This window comes from Zymoseptoria tritici, chromosome 12 (genome assembly GCF_000219625.1).
Source record: "Zymoseptoria tritici IPO323 chromosome 12, whole genome shotgun sequence".
Lineage (NCBI taxonomy): Eukaryota > Fungi > Ascomycota > Dothideomycetes > Mycosphaerellales > Mycosphaerellaceae > Zymoseptoria > Zymoseptoria tritici.
In genome coordinates, this window is record NC_018207.1 from 858168 (window position 1) to 877970 (window position 19803).

The 19803-nt window shown below is 54.6% G+C and overlaps 4 protein-coding genes across 4 annotated transcripts; 2 read left to right on the top strand and 2 right to left on the bottom strand.

The window, feature by feature from the left end:
- Positions 1-622: 622 nt before the first annotated feature.
- On the bottom strand, positions 623-3894 carry MYCGRDRAFT_111497 (uncharacterized protein; the record flags this gene model as incomplete). Its single annotated transcript, XM_003848080.1, has 5 exons — positions 623-1100; positions 1155-3086; positions 3141-3414; positions 3488-3671; positions 3857-3894. 5 exons carry the CDS (start codon positions 3892-3894, stop codon positions 664-666), a joined length of 2865 nt encoding a protein of 954 aa, XP_003848128.1.
- A 549-nt stretch (positions 3895-4443) lies between these two features.
- MYCGRDRAFT_111498 (uncharacterized protein) lies at positions 4444-8070 on the top strand (the record flags this gene model as incomplete). Its single annotated transcript, XM_003847912.1, has 4 exons — positions 4444-4469; positions 4545-4578; positions 4841-4984; positions 5047-8070. The coding sequence occupies 4 exons, from the start codon at positions 4444-4446 to the stop codon at positions 8068-8070; spliced, it is 3228 nt and encodes a 1075-aa protein (XP_003847960.1).
- A 2787-nt stretch (positions 8071-10857) lies between these two features.
- On the bottom strand, positions 10858-12285 carry MYCGRDRAFT_111499 (uncharacterized protein; the record flags this gene model as incomplete). Its single annotated transcript, XM_003848079.1, has 3 exons — positions 10858-11682; positions 11740-12034; positions 12134-12285. 2 exons carry the CDS (start codon positions 11983-11985, stop codon positions 10858-10860), a joined length of 1071 nt encoding a protein of 356 aa, XP_003848127.1.
- A 1235-nt stretch (positions 12286-13520) lies between these two features.
- Positions 13521-18372, top strand: MYCGRDRAFT_97089 (uncharacterized protein; the record flags this gene model as incomplete). Its single annotated transcript, XM_003847913.1, has 12 exons — positions 13521-13711; positions 14046-14550; positions 14718-14875; positions 15021-15105; positions 15155-15436; positions 15587-16399; positions 16458-16603; positions 16718-16773; positions 16929-17289; positions 17344-17434; positions 17570-17596; positions 17728-18372. 12 exons carry the CDS (start codon positions 13521-13523, stop codon positions 18370-18372), a joined length of 3360 nt encoding a protein of 1119 aa, XP_003847961.1.
- Positions 18373-19803: the final 1431 nt, after the last annotated feature.

A 19803-nucleotide genomic window follows, 5' to 3' on the forward strand; every position in this document is an offset into this window, starting at 1 on the left:
AGGAGAGCAGAGGAGAGAAGTATGGCTGGTATGGATGAGTGGAGATAAAGAGTTAAAGTGGTTTGAAGCTGTACAGTGGACATGGATTCAGAGGAGAGTCGGAGAGCTGGAGTCACGGAGACAAAATCACACATGTATCAAATGCACAGGTTACTGGAACAACGGAGGCGGCACCACAAAAAGACTTAGATGTGTAAAAGACGCGCAGTGTCGGGTTTTCAAATGATGGAATACATCTTTTATCTGCTCACAAGTGACCTCCGGCTAACAATTGTCACATCTCCACCTTCTACTCTGACTCGTCCGCACCAGCCGAATTGTAGATCACAAGTCTTGCGTTCTGATCCCCTCCAGAAGTCTTCCACTTCTATGCATCTTGCAAGCGACTGCATTGTAGCGGCGACCGAGCTTAAGGCCCACTGCTGCCTTTGCCACTACTCCCCTCCGACGAGCATCAATGGTACAGCTGCCACTTGCGGGCGAGATCGCTGGACTTTGTCATCTTTTCAGTCCACGTCGGCCCGCTTTCTGCAAGTGGTGCCCGGGATCTCCGTCGCTTGTCGCAAGCTGGTCATGGCGACGAGATGTTGATCGACTCCGGGCATCACAGCATTGCGATGGACGAATTTTTTTCATGTTGAGTCTGACCTTGGGCAGTCAACCTCATTTTCCTTCATCACCCTGTCCAGGTACTCCACCCATTCCAGGACTCGGATGGTTTGGTATGGCATGCTGCTGGCGCGGCGTCATCTGTGGGAATCCACCAGACATTGCCCGCTGCTGCTGGAGGTGATAGGGGTGCGCCTGGTTCGGAGAGGGCTGAAATTGACCTTGCATCTGCATGTTAGGCTGGAAGCCTTGGTGAGAGCCCTGGTGCGACATCATCGGTGGGCGTGGACCGTTGTTAAAGTTCTGGCCACCGTGTTGCTGCATATGAGGCATGTGCGGTTGTGCATGAGGTGGCATTGGCGAGAACCCTTGCTGGGGCATTGGGCCGTTAGCATAGCCTCCAGAGTGCTGCTGCACCATCATGTGACCCCCCATGAGTGGTCCATTGAATTGAGGACCTGGACCATATCCACCGGGACGCATTTGGCCCACTTTCGAAGTCGTCAGTGGCGCGTTAAAAGCAGGCGCATGTCGTGAGTACTTACTCTGTCCTTGCGGTTGTCCTGGCATCATCATCATCGGGCCGCTTTGCATGTGAGGTTGGCGATAGGCCATTGAAGGACTCACGCCATACCCTTGAGGCATCGGCTGGCCGGGAAAGCCCTGTGGCATTGGAGGCATTTGTCCACTGAATGGAGCAACAGGTATCTGTTGCGCGCGCGGCGAGTTCTGTACGGAGCCATTTGGCCCAAACTGCTGTTGCAAGCGCGGATCGAATGTAGGACCATGCTGCTGTTGAGGGTAGAATTGCTGTTGACGATGAGACGGTTGCTGCATGTTTCCATGCATGTGTGCTGGCAGTTGGTGGGCATGCGGCATCTGGTTGTTCGGGATTGGAGTGTGCATGGGCGATGGACCCTGGCTCGGAGCTTGCGTCTTTGGGAACGCAGCAAGGTACATCGCTCCGTCATTCGGCTTGGTGACCGGCCAGGTTGGGTTCGTATTGTACGCCTGAGGAAGACCGCCATTCTGGGTGTACTTCTTCTTTTCCTGGTCGTTGTAATCGGCCTCGGCCATGCGGTGAAGAGGATCAAACGTGGATGGGAACGGCTTTGTGGTCTTCGGCTTTCCCTTGCTGAAGAAGGAGGCCTTTTGCTCTGCTGGCTGGCGACCTCGACTGACAGCTCTCTGGGGACTAGGAGAACTGCCGGTCGGGGTGAAGGCGAACGCACCGGGGCGGAACTCGAAAGCTTTGGCATTGACGTTGAGTCGAGTGGCAGAGCCTGGGCTCATAGGCTGCTCCGTCGCCGCTGGAGGAGGTCCGGCAGGTATACGAAGATCTGCTGGCAGCGGCTGTGGCATGCCTGCGCGGGCGTTGAAGTTGCCCTGGATACGCTGACCGAGCGGCGCACGTGGCAATTGCGCTGGACCCTGGCCTTGCTGTCCAGGAGCGGGTCCGCCACGACCTGCTTGCGGGCGTTGTCGTTGTTGCTGATTGAGATCCACCCGAGGTCCAGTCGAGGGCGGAGGTCCAGGTTGCGATGTTGTGTTGGATGGAATGGGTGAGGTCACAGCGCTGTTAGTCTTGTCCCTCGATTCTTCCTCCTTCGCTGCCTCTTCCGCCTTGGACTGAATTTCCAGCTGCTTCTCGCGGTCTTTAGCCAAAATTGGCACCAGATCATCAGGCACTCGACTTTTGAGCTTGAAGTTTGCAGCAAACTTCTTCAAATCGTTCAGCTTCACGTTCTTCTCCTGGCGCGCAGTCGTGCGCTTCGCTTCCTGTGCGGCACGTACACGCAGCTTCTCGTTGTTGGCGAACTGCTTGAATGCATCTGCAGTGTCACGCACGCGATCTTCGGTGGTCGTTTCCTTCTTCTTCGGAGCGACTCCACTGTCAGGACTGATTTCCGTTGATACCCGCGGGACTGGCGCCTGGGCTTGTGATGTTTGAGCGGGCGACGCCTTAATCTGGCTTGAGATGATTGCCGGGTCGAATGGAACACCTGGAACGCTGGGCGCCCCAGTCATTGGACGCTGTGATGGTGGCACATATGCGCCAGTGGCTCTCTTCGGCAATGTGGTGGCCTCTCTTCTGACTCCTGAATACTTGTCTTCTTCATCTCCACCGTCGTCACGATTCGCATCTCTACGTCTTTCCTCCGCAACGTGAGCGTTGGCAGGTGCTGAACCTTCAATCTCACGAGCGATGCGATCGGCCTCTGCTTGGCGTCGCTTGTACTCCGGATTTTGACGATTGATTGATGTGGTGTAAATGTCCTCATCGTATGTCGATTGCACTCCGTACATGCGTTCGTTGGCGGCGAATTGATCCCAGCTGGAATCGTTCGGATCGCCCAAAGACATGTCGATCGAAGATTCATGGCCAGCGTCCCATCGTTGCAGCTCGCGCGCGCGTGGCATGTGCGGATCTCTGCCGGAGATCTGGGTATCGGTCATGAAAGATGAGGCCGCAGCGCCTGTTGACCGTGTGTCAGCTGTTGTCGCAATTGCCGTCTGAAGTCCAGCCGTACCATTCTGCCGATGTTGTGCAGTGAAAGTCGTCACATCCTGGACGTATAAATCTGTAGTATCCTGCACATCAAAGCTCATGATGTGTTCCTCGCCCTCGCCTAGATATCCACCAGACAAGTCTGAATTGCCATTCGCTTGCTGCTGACCGCCTGCAGTTCGTGTCTGCTTCGCCATCTTGATGACATAGAGCGCCTTGTTGGCCTCGAATGATCCGCCGCTGAAAACACCAGTATATTGCTCGCCGTTCTTCAATGTGATTGTCGCATCGTTGCCCTATCATGGTGTCAGTCCCAAGTTCCTTGCTTCCCAAGTTCGCGTGCGAACATCTTCAAGTGGTTGTACGTACAACAAAGTGTGCCATGAGAAATAAGGAGCGGTCGTGTGCCTGCTTATCGAGTGCTTCGCTGGAGCTTTTCATCTGTGGAGCCTGGTGTGGAGGCTTGGATAATGGCTTGTCGGTGCCATTGGGGGCGTTATTCGTTTTCGGATTGAATGTGTTCCACACACTCTTCTGCGGTTGCTGTTGCTTTCTGTGTAGGCGATTGATCAGCGCACGCCAAGATTCACATGTGGGCTGGGTCCATAGTCGAGGCCATGCAATGGGACAGACAGCATGCAGACGTGAATGCGACGTGCAATGCCTCGCGCTGAAGTCTGACAATGGAACAAAGGGACGGAGGTAGCGGGAGGTGGGATATGTCTCGGAACAGCTTACCTGGAGGTGGAGTCGCCGTTCATCGTTGCGGCCGACATGTCACCACTGGGTGACTTCGGCAAGTGAACGGCGCCGGGGTGATGTGTAGTGGACGCCAGGCGGCAAATGGACGGCGGAGAGAGGGGTGGTGGACCTTGATCGGACGGCGCCCGACGTGTGTGGGTAGAGCCGGTCGAGGTCTCGTGCGGTCTTCCGCGCGTTCGAAGGGGAAAACACGTGCGACGCTGAAGAACAAAAGGCTGGAGAGAAGCAGAGAGCGTGGATGAAGGCCACGTAATGGGAGGGCGAGTTGTGAGAGAAAATGGGGTGATGTCGTAGAAGCGTTGGTGTTCAATCGAGAGGTTCGAGCGAGAGCATGGAGCAGTTATTAGCGGCTTCTTTAGCTTCAAGTAGCGAGAACCTTCACAGCTTGAAACCCTTCCATTTCGAATGGCAGTCGACAAAATATGGGAACGCTGGGATCAGTATTCGAAGAGCCACCATACGATTCTCACAGCGTTCGTCTGGAGCTCCGAGTTGCCTCTGCTCCGTAACATCGATTTCGACGAGTATTCAATCCGGGTAGGCTGAGGTAGAAGCGGACAACGATGGCCGCGAGGTTTATTCTCGTCCCGTATAACAGCTTGACAGGCGTCTATGCCCGGTGTGCGTGATCTCCTACTTCCGCATATTTTACACTAATCACAAGTCCCGCGCCCGTGCAACACGCGCCATACAGCGTAGTAAGCAGCTCGCCTAGGTGCTGGAGTATCAGCTTGAAGGTCGTTCTGTTGCGTTCTCACCACGCCCTTTCTGAACAGGTTTCGCCCTTCGATCCATCGTTTCGCCTTGTTTCCGACAGCTACGGGTAAAGCCGCTTGAACGTTACAACACCTCCCTAACTTCAAACGGAAAACCCAAGAAGCTCAAGGTCCAGGCGCACTGACGTCCGTCCACAGCCTGCACTGGACTTCGTCTTGACTCGACCGTCTTTTTTGCCCGCAGCGCTTCAACACCGCGGTGACCTCCGACAATATGAACGGCACGCAGCAACCCGTCGCGTCCATGGCCGCGCCGGCCGAAGATGGGTCTATACAAAGAGGGAGTGGAGGATCAGGCCGCTCCGGAAGTGGGAGGTCGCGACAGAACGTGCGTCCATGATGAGGAAGTGGAAGTGTTCTATCATGGCTCAGCTAATATCATTCGACCAGCCGCAACAACAGCTCTCGACCATCGAAAAGTCCGTCACACATCTCCTGGTCGCTACGAAGCAGCTCCTGGAAACCCTCACGATGTGGTCAACAGCACGCGCAACCGAAGGCGAGGTCTCCGATGTCTACGTACGGCTGGGATATGAGTTCAATATCGCTTGCAGGGCGTTTAATGCGATAGGAGTGGACACATCAGACTTGGGACCGGTTCCGGACATGCTACGGACTATATTGGAAGAGACGTTGAGCCAGGAAGCAAATCAACAGAGCTTGGAAAAGTACTTGCCGAGGATAAGGGACATCATTATAAATCTGCTGCATGGGTTGAAGAAGAAGCAACAAAGATTACGACAGCGAAGCAATCGAGATGGTGCTGAAGCGAATCGTCAGCCCCGGCAGGCTTCTTCGGCCAGCAGCGTTGCATCAAATTTGACAGAGCAGCTGGAGGATGTGCCATCTCGACATCCCAGCAATCGGTCGTTTGCGCAGAGACAGGGCAGTGGAGACATCAGCGCTGCAGATCTGCCTCCCAGGACGACCAGTGCTGCAGTGAACAAGGGCTCGCCGAAGAGACACGCAGTCAGCCCTCAGAACAGCGTCAGCAACGGTCATCCACGACAGGATGTCATCAGCAACGACTCTGGATCGTCCATCTCCAGCACGAGCATGCAGAACATGCCTGTTATTGCACCCTACCCCGAGAACGAAACGATGCCAACGAGCGAGAGCTATGAACAAGAACGAGCAGAAATTCCACCCAGAAAACAACCACAGAAAGCGAATGATGCACTGACTGCACTGCAACGAGGAGGAGACTTGGAACGAAGAGCTTCGAGGCGATTCTCTGCATACCAAATACAGAAGCATCTTGGAGCGGCGATGCCCGGGATGCCTGCAATACCACCTTCACAGAACTCGCCCATCCCGAATAGAGGTCGTGATGCTCGCGAGTCTTTGAATGCTGTAAGATCCCGTGGAAGCGCCATCCACGATCGGGCCAGGTCACGCAACCAGAAGACAGGGAATGAGGCTTCGCCGAACAGAGACATCGATAGGCGGATATCAGAGGAGTCGAGTTCGCACCAAGAAGATGATCTGCCTGCGCCAGGTAAATCGTCTACGGTGCAGGAGCTACCGGCTAGTCCACTGGTAAAGACGCCGGAGGATAAGCTCGCGGACACTTTCTTTCCGCAGGCAGAGGAATCGTTCAGCGCCACTGTGAATGGACCTATGGACGAGCCATTCGTCCCGGTTGCGACACCCACAGAGCTTGAAAGGACGTCTACTGTCAAGCTGTCAAGGCACTCAACACGACAGGGACGCCAATATACCCCTCCAGCATCGCAATTTATTCCCGAAGGATCGCCTCAGGCTGGCAAGGAGCTTACACTATTCTTGCAGTACAAGAGCAAGATCAAAAAGTTTGTGTTGCCCGACGGCGGCGATCTCACGATACCCAGATTACAGCTTGCCTTTATCGAGAAGTTCGCATGGAACACGCACAACAACGGTGTCGACTTGCCGGAAATTTACATACAAGACCCAGTGTCTGGTGTAAGGCACGAATTGGAAGACTTGAACGACATCAAGGATCGATCTGTATTGGTCTTGAATGTTGAAGTGTTGGACGAGGTCAAACGGCATTTCGACGACGGCATTGGTGGGCTCAGACGCATTGTGGAGGGCATCAAAACCAGCATGGACGATCAACAGGTCACTATCCAAAGAGTCTCCGACAGGCAGCAAGACACGGCAAAAGAGCTGGCAGTCATTGCAGCTGCGCCGGCTCCCGTCGCTGCGATCCCAGCTGGCTCTGCGACGGCAAGCAAAGACATGGGCCAGCTCAAGGAAGTGCAGTCACTACGGCGAGACCTCGCTGTGGTGCGACAAACGTATACCTCCTTCGTGTCCGACATGCAAGCATCCATGACCACTCTTCGCACCAAGGCTGCCACGGTCAAACAGGCCGCAGTCGTCTCTGCAATCCCAGAGATGGACAACAACACCGGTCGTGCCTACGTCAACAATGGCAAGAAATCCCTTTCGGACGACAGCGAAAGCATCGTCAACCGCGTCGACGACCTCCAGGATCTCGTCGAAGACCTCCGTAAAGATGTCGTCACTCGCGGCGTCCGCCCTCTTCCCCGCCAACTCGAAGAGGTCAGCCGCGACATTAGCATTGCCACTTCGGATCTCAAGAAACTACAAGAATTCCTCCGCAAAGAGAAGCCAGTCTGGACGAAGATATGGGAGAAAGAATTGCAAGTCGTCTGCGACGATCGCGATCTGCTCACCATGCAGGAGGAGCTCGCCGCGGACTTGGAAGACGACCTCGAGAAAGCCGCGCAAACCTTCGCGCTCGTGGAGCAAGCCACCAAACAGCAGAACCTCGCCTCTCCGACTGCGAACGGCGGCGCCGTCCCAACCGGCGTGCGCTCCACCTCACGCACGCTCGTGCCCATTCCAACCGCCGATCCCGCGAAAGCAAAAGACAGCGTCCTCGGCGAAGTCCGCGCTCTCCAACCTAATCACGAGTCCCGCCTCGAAGCGATCGAACGGGCCGAACGTCTGCGCCAGCGAGAACTCGAGACTCGACGTGAAGGTGAATTCCAAAAGGAGCTGGGCAATTTCGTGGAGGAGGGCAAACTCAAGAAATCTGGCGGCGTCGAGGAAGTGGAACGGCAGAGGAAGTCGAGGGAGGATCGCACGCGGAAGGAAATCTGGGAACGTCAACAGCAGAGATTGAGGGAAATGGCGGAGAAGGAGGCCGCTGCGGCTGCGGCGGCCGCTGCGGAAAAGGAGAAGGAGGCTGAAGGAGCTGAGAGTGCGGATCCAGCTCCTGTCCTGGCGGTTGACAAGGAGTTGCCGCCTGTTCCGACGGAGGAAGAAGAGGAGCCTGCGGCCGCTGATGAGGCTGGCGGAGATGAGAATCCCAGCAATGCCGCGTCCGATGAAGATGAAGTCTTTGAGGAGGCGAAGGAAGATGCTGCTGCTGCGCCGCCAGCGGATGAGCCTGCTCCTTAGAAGGGTGCGGACAGTCGATTCCTGGTTCCTAGGCGGATGGTGGCGCTGGCTGCTTTGGCTCCTGGGTAGCGGCTTGCTAGTCGTGATGGATGGAACCTTGCATGGAGGAATGTTGGACTTGACGAATGGCATTGCATGAACTTGGGAGCGAGCGGGAGCTGGTGCATTTGACTCGACTTCGGAACTTGTAACTACAGCATTTTACAGATCGAATATCAAGAAAGAAGAGGGAAACGACGAAGCCGTCGAGTTACGGTACAATTGCACATCCGTGCTCGTTACTCATGGGAGCATGCACCGAGCAAGTACTGGTATGACCAAGAGGTTCTCCTACGAGCATCTACTGGCCATGATCGCATGCAAGGATTTCTGCACGCCGGTATGCTGTGGATCCAAACTTCGCATCATTGTTCTGCACCAGGTCCCAGCGCACGATGAACGGTAGTGGTCGGTGACTGATCTTTGAGGACGTCTTTTCACGCTCATGACATTTTGCGCCAAAGCAAGGAGTGCACGCGGACACGATGAAGCAAGGCCTCGCTTCGCAATATTCTCCTTTATTCCTATCCGACTCTGACGACTCGAACAGATACTGACTGAAGCAACGCAGTCTTGTCAATGACCGAACTCAGCGGCTCTGTCAGTCATGCCAAATGGCGAGCTCTTTCAAGACCCCGAGAACAACGGGCCCACGGCGTGCTTCATCTCGATTTCTTCGGTCATCTCGCGCCTGGTGCTCTAATGTCTCCGCCCGGTTATTCAGACTGTTTCGCAGACGAAGACGACAATGCACAGCTTCGACGCCCACGGTCCCGGACAATGCTGCGCTTTCGATTCCTCCGTTCAATCTCACCGGCCTGCCACCAGAGATCCGGGTCCAGATCTACTACGACGTTTTCGAGGACCATTTGAACACGTTCTACGAGGATTATCTTGCGGGATCGATCACGGAGCCTGCTATACTTCGTGTATCGCGGCTCACGCGCCAGGAAGGGCGAGGAGAGTATGCCCAATTCCTGGAATGCCAGCAGAGCTACATTGAGGAGTTGAACAGTCTTGCCTCGCCGGACTTACTGCACAGTGTCTATCATCCATTTTAAGTCCAAGCGTGGGGAAGAGGTTGCCGTTGGCTCGTTGTGGTCACTAATAAGGGTCGAACGGGAGAGGCTGAGGTATATCGAGAGTGGGTATGTGCCGTTGAGAGGAAACAAGAGCGGTACATGGGACCGCTCGGTCGAAGCTAGAGACGACAAGTTGGCCATGCTTCACACCGTCTGGACGATGTGGATGGACATGGGGATGGGGAGGAGTTCGTCCATCACCGCCACTGAACTCGGTCGTGTTCGTGCTCATATTGCGGATCAGCGGGATTTGTACCGTTCGCCCACACCTTGGAGAACTCATGTGGTACAAACGTCCGTGTATCAGGAATCGCATCCACTGGCACTCATCTTGTGAGTGATTGGGTCTTGCACGCATAGCTCGCATAGCTGGACCCAGCCGTCGCGATGGAGGTATATTCGCGACAGGGCTGAAGCTCTACATATCAGTTGTCGTTCGAAGCCTTAATTCGGACGCAGAACATGCTCCTCCTCTCGCGACGCGAGCTCCATCCGATGTCGACATACGGCATGTTCTTGAGGCTTCTTGCGGTCTCTTTGTGGTCTTCTGGGCTTATTTGCTAAGGGAGTAGCAAACAACGAGATAGAAGTCGACCTTGCTACTAAAGAGACAGCGCGCTGCACAACTTCCGGCTTGAACACTACGGAGAGCGTCGCCCATCTACAACCACGCACCGAACTCTAAAGATGTCCTCGTTCGACTTCAGCAGCTTACCACCAGAACTCCGCACCCTCATCCACAGCCGAGTCTTCACCAACCACTTCGACCGCCTGTATCGCCAGATGCGCGGCACGCTTGAGCCCGCCATTCTTCGTACGAGCCGGCTTATGCGCCGCGAAGGTCTGGAGAGTACTCAACCTTCCTGCGAGCGGAGCAGGAGCGGCTCGAAGAGGTTGCTGCTCGGGAGAGAGATAACTCCGGCCGCAGGACGGTGTGGGTGAATCAAGGTGGGGTCCGCTTTCAAGCGCTGAGCGCGAGTGTGTGTCGGTCGCTTGTGCGGCATGAGAGGGAGAGACTGAGGTACTTCGAAAGTGCTCGCGTAGCTCTAAGGGGGCATGAAGGAGGCTGGCAGGAGTCAGACGCTGGAATTCGCGCGATGAAGGAAGAGGTGTAGTTCTTTGGGGTGTCGTTAAAGCCTCGGACCACTGCCGATATGGTACCGAGAACAGGCCATCCGAGCGAAGATGGGACTCTTCCCGACAACCCTATGATTTTGCTCGCCATCTCTAGTCCAAACGTCCCGGCGAGTTTGCTCACCATTGGGCAAGCAGGCGAGAACGACAACGGCTGAAGCGACTGGGGATGGGACAAGACCGTGGAAGATGCATGTCATAGTAAAACTACCTTGGTATCATGTGAAGGTGGCAGAGTGTCATTTCTCGACCATTCTAATCAAGTCTCTCACTGCTCAAACGTATCCGAGCTTCGCTGCAGCTCCGTTCGTCCATTCTCTCGGGTGCCCGCTTTTCCACTCAAAGACCCTCGATCTCGTGCGACCGACTGGTATTTCCCTAAACGCCTCGCTTATGCTGCCTGAAGGCAGCTTCGATGAACCAACCACATCGGTCCTTCTTTGAGAGCAGTTTCCGTTTTGTGCCGTCGTGGTTGCTGCGTCGTGGCAGCCTCCGCGCTCTCTCCATCTTGCTTACAAGATTTCATGTGCCTCTACCGCTTCGTTGTCTTCGGGCGAGGCTTGCACTCATCCCCCACAATCGGATGAAGCATGATCTTGTTGGGTGTCTGCTGGGTGTTGAACTGGTAGCCCTTGCTCCAGTCGTAGCTGACCGCGTAGGCGAAGATGCTGCCAGTGCGATTGAACGCCGTTGCGCTGATGGTGCCACCAACCTCAGGATAGCCCTTCAGCCTGTGCTTTGCGTCCTTGTCCCAGAAGTGGAACGTGCCGTCAGATCCCGCGGTGCTGAAAGTGCCGTGTTGGGGATGGAAGCTGATGGCGTTGACGGCGAAGACGTTGCTGATGGTGCGGTCGTTCGGTGGTGTTTGTCGATGGCACTTGAAGCTGAAGTTGCTGCCCGCATCCTTGTCTTCGATGTATTGAATCGCGCAGCGGCCTTCTATGCTGCCGACGGCGAAGCCGGTACCGTCAGCGAAAGTGCTGACAACTCGGGTCTGCCATTTGAGAGGTGATTGCATTGATTTGAAGAAGGTTGTGGGGTTCTTGAGGTCGATCACGTGAATCCATCGTTCTGCCGTGCCGACCACGAGCATCTGGTCGTTACGGACATCCATGGTGTAGACGCGCTCCTTGACGTCCAATGAGGCGACGGGCGTTTGTTGTCGCAAGTCCCAGTACTTCACCGTCTTGTCCCAGCTGCCTGTCACCAGCATGGGAGTGCCGTTGGCCTGAAAGGACTCTACGCAGCGAATTGGCTCGTCATGCGCAGCGACTTGTGTAGGTTTCGTGATGTCGCCTCCGAGATCAAGCATTCGCGCAGCTTTGTCCGCGCCAACTCCGAAGACTTTTGTACCGTCCTGCAACAACCGTTAGCCACGCGCTCCTAGATGATATCTTCTGAGTGCCATTCTTACCCCACTCCAACATGTGTTCAACGCGGGGCCCTCATGACTGAACATTGCCTTTCCTTCCGTCGTTCCATTCTCTTTGACCTCGTATATCCTCACATTGTTGTCCCAACTCGATACGGATAGGTAGTCAGCGGCAGGGCTGAAGCGCAGGGCAGAAACGCTGTCGGTGGGAGGGTTCGCAACCTCGACGTCGCCTTTGAGGTCGCCCTGGGTAGGGTTTGCCGCGCTGTTGGCGCTCGAGAAAGCCATCGGATCGGAATTGCTGCTCGGCGAGAGGAGAGTGATCTTTCGGCCGGTGCTGGGAATCTTGTAAGGACCTGGACCAATCTGGCGGTTTGGGTATGCCATGGTGATGATCTGGCGCAATTGGTGCGCAATGTTGGTGAGAGGAACTTACTGCAGTCGTTGATGAAGAGAAGGGATCAGTCCTCAAGTATGACGAGCGTGAACTTCGTCAATTCACTCGTTGCACGTCTCCATTCACCTGTGCGATTCACGCGCTTGGAGCTTTCGGAACGCGCTCTCGGGTGTCAGATTGCTCGAGTTCTTCGGATGTGCGGGATTCGCGGCTCTTCGAATTCTCCAACGGGTAGAGGATTGTCGAATCAAGCGGCCTTGCTTGCAGAGTGTGTCTGCAGTCGATGTCGTTGCTGTATGTCTTTTCTCGATCGTCGTTCGATATTGATGAAGTCCAATTCAAGGCATCCATCAGGCTGCACTTTGAGCACAGACCCCGACGGCCCGCATCCGCACCTGCTTCTTCAATTCTCTTCAAATTCCCTCCGACAACCTTCCTTCACCAACTTCTCGCTCGAAAAATCGCTATCAAAGCTCACACACAGACGAGTCTCGTACTCTGTCAATCACATACAGCTTTGGGAGAAAGTCCCCGGACAACACCTGCCTTCGGTCAGGATTGCGGAAACGCGCCGCCACAGAAGCAATTTTGCGGCTCATTTTGCATCGGCCTCCATCCTCTTCATCTGCCCATGTGCCGTCCGCACTCTCACCCGGAAGCTTCGTCATTCGGACTGCGCCGGATCTGGAGACCGGTCGCTCTCGGGTGACCGCCCTGCAAAGGGAGACGATGATATGAGTCTGCGCTTCTTTCCAGCTGGTCATGCTGTGGTGTCGCCAAAGGGCGAGAGGAGGTCATGGGATCTTGTATGGAGACAAGTTGGACTCAAGGTCAGTTGTGAGAACATTTTGTCACGGTCAACAGATATGCGATTGCTCACCCTCTTCACTCACATGCTGAGATGGGTAACTCGATGGGGCTTATTCTCGATGCGAGGAGTTCAACTCTCTTTTCGGGCTTGCTGGGTGGATTGCAGGATTCACGCCTTTGCTGTGTCGAAGCAGCCAGGCTCTTTACTCTGCGAATGGCAGCTGTTCAAGTGATGACACAAGTAATAGAGTCAAGCACTGAGAATGCGTTGTCGGGTTTGCCCTTCACTGGGCGGTCCGCGGCGTGCTTTGATGCAACCATTACGACGGTATCTGATGAACGTTTTACATACATTATGTAGCATTAAATATCCCCCGCAAAGCACGCTTCTGTCTACCTCACATTCATTCATACCAGCCCAATGCTGATTTCACGCTTTTCCCAGGACAAGTCCGCAGGAGACCCCGAGCACTCCCGGGGTCTGCAACATCGATGTTTCCGCAAATAGGCATAGTCGCACAAGACCAGGCCACCTTTGCATGAGGCGTTCATGGCGAGGTCGCACGTCCCAAGTGGATAGTCTTGCCATGGCGGACTCGAGCAAGACTTTCGCACGATGCACGAGTACTTTCTTTCCGTCGTATTGTTTACGCTTGGATCGACGCTCGAAGGAGAGGCTGAGGTACTGAGGTACTTCGACCGGCACTCCCTCATGAAAGTCGGCTTGCAAGAAGTCTCCATCTCGCTTGCATCATGCCGCTCCTTCGCTTGCGAAGCCGCAGCCATGTGGCACCTTGCTTCGTCATGGTGATAGGCTGGAGGAGCCGTCTGTGTGAATCGAGCAAACCCCGACGAGATTTACTGTCTACCCTTCTATTCATCCGAGGCATTGACGGAGGTCTTGGTCGACAATGTCGCGACACCGCTCACGACAACGTCAGATGTCAGACTCGGACTCATGGACGGAAATCGCACGGGAGCCAGCTCCTATGAACGACCGCCCATCACGGAGCCTACCTATCAATCCTCCTCGACCAACATCATTTGCTAGACACGAAAGTTATCGACCTTTATCCCGTTCCTCTAGTTTTTCTCTCATCAGGGAATATTCCCTTCCTGAGCATTCTCGCCCCCCTTCAAGGCGCAACATCCGCCGTCGATTCTCTCGCTATCGAGGTTCGCCGGACACTGACGATGAATCAGACGAGAATGAGCCTCCTGGCAACGGGCTGAACGACGAACTCTTCTGGGACGCAAATGACCGCAAAACAAGGCAGACGCGACATCGAGAATACTCGCGACCACGCTCTCTCGATCGAGACTGGCTGTCCTTCGACATATCACTCGGACCTGCTACATTGTCTCAGCCGTCTGGTCGGCACGGTCAAGCAGAACATGTTGTGCTCTTACGCAAAAGTCCAGGCAAAGTCACAGAATTTCAAATATCAGCAGCGATCTACCGAACCGGGGACGATGATGCCAAAGTAGATCTGCATTTGATGGAAGCGTCCAACGAGTGGAATGGAATGCGCTGGTATCACGTCCAGCAAAACGAACTCCAATTGGAACCTCTCATCGACATGGTCGACTCTAAGCCAGGACTCGATGCGAGTGACCGACTTCTTGCTGCGGGTCTTCTTCGTGAGGTACATGCCGAATGCAGCTGGAAGCAACGGACGAGCAGACTTCCGCCCGGATTTATTCGGCGCCATTGCGGGAAAACGGCTCATAGAGCCAAAGACCGCCCTGATAATGCGGTGGTTTTCATGAGCGTCCCTTTCTTCTCCAATGAGATTCGCCCCACGGCATTCAGCTCCTCGCAAAGTCCTACCACCACTCTGCTTCAAGCGGGATACCCGGACGACAACACGCCCGCCAGCTCCAGTGCAGCTGCCCGTTCGGCGAGCAAAACGCCTCCCGGTGTACCAGAGCTTTGCGTCTCGCACTTGTGGTTATTACTGTGCAACAAAGGTATTTCGCAAACGTACACATCCTGCAACGAACGATGCTTCAGGTCTGACTGACATGGCCGCAACAAAGTTCTTTTCACCGTCTCGGACCGAGACGCAGAGCATCACATGCACGAGCTTTTTACCACGACTAGCATCTCTCCAAGCGGAAGCAAGCCTTTGCTGGCAGAGATTACAACCCCGCGTCAAAGAACATACCACATGATCATCGACCCGCTCCCATCGTACTTTGTGAGTAACCATATCGATACTGCTTGCCTTGGACTCACCATGTCGACAGCACTTTCGAGAACAAGTCCGTCAGAAGTGCCTAAACTATCCAGGCGTGGATGTGAACACATACTTCCTCACCTTCAATGACCACACAGAGCTGAATGCCTCCTCATGGATTGACAGAATGCGAAGTGAAAAGAATGCTGTGGTACAAATACGGGTATGCAGCGACGGCCGAATAGCATCGCCTCGCGGTGAAGGACTGAAGGCATCGCCGTGGTACGACGATCGACAAGTATTACTTATGCAGCCACGAGACATACTGGAGGACCGAAGCCATCATCCCGCCGTAAGTGCCAAACGTGAGCTCGAAGGCTTGGTCAATGAACATTTTCAACGCAGCGACAAGCAAGGCATATATGAGCTACTCGAACTCGGAAACGTTGAACTGCGGGGACCTCCGAAAGTTATAGACAATACAATAACGGGCCATGCAAAGCATCCAATGCCGGAGGTCTATGACATTTCGGCACCGAGACTGCCTCTGATGCGGGAAAATGGACCCAGTGTGTTTTCACGGCTGAAGCCGTACAATGCAGATCAAGACCAAGAACCATTGTCTTCGGACGCCGGATCCGATACAGCGGAAGCTGGACCCGTCGTACAAGAGTTCTCTGCGGATGATTTCACCTCCATGGGCGCAGCTGACGACACTGGTGCAGTCGGGGTCTTGGCCGATCCCTCGCACGATGCTGATGGTCCTGCAGCGAGCGCTTCAAATCACTCCTTCGAACCCTCTGACGCTTTGGTGGTCCGGGGAAGCGACAATTCCTACAGCAACGTGGGGAAATCAGTACCACGGCCTCGCGACGACGTCCGCGATGGCGATGAGCACGAGCCACGAGTGTCAACGGCAGGATCAGAGCCTGCGCCTGACACACTCGAATACCTGCATTCAATATCGCCAACGTCGTTGCGCATCGTGAATCCGCAAACTGTTCCCGACATCGATCAACGGACCTCGCTGTCGCCGGGGCACGCTGCTCGGAACGATCGACTTTCCGGCGATGAAACGACATCTCCCCGGCCAGGTTTTCCCGAACACAGAAGCCTGCAAAACATCTTAGGATCGCGCGAGGGTCTCGGTAAACACGAGCAGGCCACTGCCACAGGGCCTCGTTTTGCGAGAGCCCCGAACGTGGCGCCATTCTTCAAGTGGGCGGCCAAGGGCTACCCAGAGGAAGGACTTCCACGAGAGGAAACGATTGATCAAACTCGGACTCTAAACACCATTTTAGATGGCCTAAGCTTTGTCCGCGACGTGAAGTCTCGGAAGCCATTCGTTCGTTGTCCCGAATTTACCCTTTCAGTCCTCGAAAGCGATTTCCCCTTCCTTCGGGACAGCAACGAAATTGCTCGCCGCGACGGGAGCGCATTTGCGGCAGAGCATGAAGCACTCAAGCTACGCGTCGGGCGCAGTCTCGTGGAGCAAGGTCTATGCGAGAGGGACGATCTGGTAGGTGGACAACATGCGTGACTTCTGCAAGCACTGATGACTTGTCACAGACATTCCATATTGGTGCGATATACGATGAAACCGCCAATATTGTGGGCAAGTATATTGAAGCAGGCCATCCGCATTCGGTGCTCCTAAAGTTATGGGGCTCGCTTCACTCGGTATTTCATGTAAGTCTCGACAAGAATGGTGCTAGACGACGAGACTGACGAACCGCTTGAGATGCTCATCGATTCAGACGAGGCGCTACACGACAATGAGCTTTCGGTGTTCTCCGTTCGCCCCTTGGACGAGTGTAAGCGACGCATCCACGAACACATGATAGCTTACTCTTGGGTCGATGACAGCCACCAATGCTGCCTGGGACGCATATTCCACACCAAGTTCGAGTTAATCGCCCACCTTCGCTCCACACACCTCAGTTGGCGGCTTAGTCCGTCCGATTCGCAAGTCGAGCTCCTCATCGCGGAGCACGGTCGCGGACGCACCCTTGAGCTTCTCGGCATCACCAACTCTTTCCTGGGCTTCTTGTACCAGTTCCGAGAACAAGTCGAAGGTATAGCCTGCGGAGTTGCAAGCACGAGTGAAGGTGTTTCTGGCTTCGCCCTCAGTCTCCCATCATCCTTGGTCGCCAGTTTTGGCCAGTTTGTGGTTGCACATGCCGAATGTGCCTTTGCCGCATCGAGGTATGACCGTTTGTATCGCATAGCTTGGACAGCCAAGCAACACAAGCGTACCAGGGAGAGCGCAAGGCGTTCCATCGATACAGCGACAGAGGGATGCCAGCGTGCCTTGGATCTTGTGCATAAGGCAAGACGCGATGTCAGCCTTGTGTGCAACGCGGACGCCCGACTGCTGAGTCTCGTGGAAGTGAACAGCGTTGGTCTGCCGCTTATCGCTGCTGGGCTACTGGCCAACGCCTCATCGAAGGTAACTATATCTGGAGAGGACCGAAACATCGTCCAGATGCACCAGGATCTGTCCAAAACATTGGTATGTCTCGGCCGCCGTGATCTTACATTCAAGACATAAGCACAGCTGACCGAGTTACCCGCGAAAAGGAATTGCAAGCGTATGAGAAACCTAGTAGAAAGCTTCTGCTAAGGTTAAATCGATTCCGCCAGGAGCTCATCGCATTGTCCGAGAGCAGGGCCAAGGCTGACGAGGGAAACTTCCACTTCGCCAGATGTATTCGACCCTCCTCATTCCGCATCACCACGCAAGACAGGAAATCACAATTTCGATCCGAGCACAAGCTACTCTCTGACCACCACTTTGATTTGGTGTTCCAGACCAGCCAAGTCGACAGGCTGTTGCATAAGAACTCGGATCTCAGCTCGCAAGTCAAGCAAAGTGTCGAGGTGCTCGAAGCGGATCACGGAAAAGCGATTTTGACCTTCACAACCATTACCACTATCTTTCTGCCTCTGTCCTTTGTCAGCACGTTTTTCGGGATGAACACGACCGATGTGAGGAATATGGACGGCTCGCAGTGGGTCTTCTGGGCAGCGGCTATTCCCTTCACAGCACTTGTCACTGGCCTCACGCTGCTCTTTGCATACAGATGGAATGCGATTGTGGATCGGAGTCAGGCCAGCTGGGCATCAATGAAGTTGAAGATACAGCAATTCGACATCAAGGACAAGGACACATGGCGCGCTGGGCGTCTACCGATATGGTCCACGGAGACCGAAGATAAAAGGGCTCGCATGAGGACGGATACTTGGGGCACGATGGAGTCCGGACGAGCTGCCAGAAGAGCAAGGTGAAAGGACACATGCACGGCTCTGTGCCATATTCAAACATACTGCACGAATGAAGAAGACATTGGCCAATGGCTCTCTCCCCAGAAACGCAAAGTCACAAGCACGTAGATCCAAACATTTTGACGGTATCTGATGAACATTCTACATACACAACTTAGCATTGGTATTTATCTTCCTAATGGTCTTTCCTCACGCCGTACTTGTCTCAAGTCCGTCGTCGATTGAGCGCATCCAACTTCCCTGTTCACCTATTCTCCCATTGTATGCACGGAAGCTCTGAATTTGACAGGTCATGCGCATAATATGTCGACCTGTATGGTCACACAGACTCAGACGCTGCTGCTGCTACCCGCGACATGTCCTCAACAGATCCGCCGAGGTGCAGACGCGAGGGAACCACAAACGCAGAGCCATCCGTCTGCTCATGCACTTCAATCTTTCTTTCCATTACTTCCTCAAGCTCTCCGTCAGAGTTCCCAAATATCCACGACCATCAGCACATGACCATGAGTAAGCTCTACACAATCAAAGACTCTCCAGGCAAAGGACGAGGCGTCTTCGCCACGCAGGCCATTCGTGCTGGCACGGTGATCATCAAAGAAAGCCCAGGTCTCCAACTTCCCCCGGTCAGCTCCAGAGACTACACGGACATCGTCACTCCCGACTTCGTCCAAAGCGTCTTCGACAAACTCCCAAAGGCGTCTCAAACCCGCTTTCTCTCTCTCCACGAGGGCTCCCGACCATACCCATCCAAAGTCTTCCGCATTTACAAAGCAAACGTTTTCCTCAACCCGGACAGCGTGGCTGCAGTCTACTTCGATATTTCCATCATCAACCACTCCTGTGTCCGCAACTCGCAAATGGAACAGGACGGACCCTACGGCAAAATCGTTGCAAACAGGGCTATCGCCGAAGGCGAGGAGATCTCTATCTGCTACAACGAGTTCTACGACTGCATGACCAAACGCGTGCGCGGCAACGTCATGCGGGCGTACTACGACTTTGACTGCAGCTGTACTGGCTGCACACTGCCGTCTCGACAGCAAGAGCTCAGCGATGCTCGGAGGAAGCTGCTCAACGTCTTGAAGAACGCCGTGGACGGGCGCCGACCGCTCGACATGATGCCTCTGGAAATGCTCGGCGCCATGAGTCGCCAGCAAGCCGAGCAGAAGAACGTGCTCCGTGGAATGGCGCACTTCCCGCTCGCGAAGAAGTTGACGCCGCAACAGCATGTTGCGTACAACATTCTCATCGCAGGGCTGCTGACTGCCGAGGGCATTTCTGGAACGGCGGTTCCCAATGCGTATCTGAACGCTGCAGATGCGTTGTTCCGGCAGATCTGTGAGCAGAGCGAGTGCGTGTTGTTGCTTTCCGCGAAAATTTTGAGAGCGTGGAGCATGAAAGCGCTCAGAGGAATGAAGCAGCTTCGAGGTA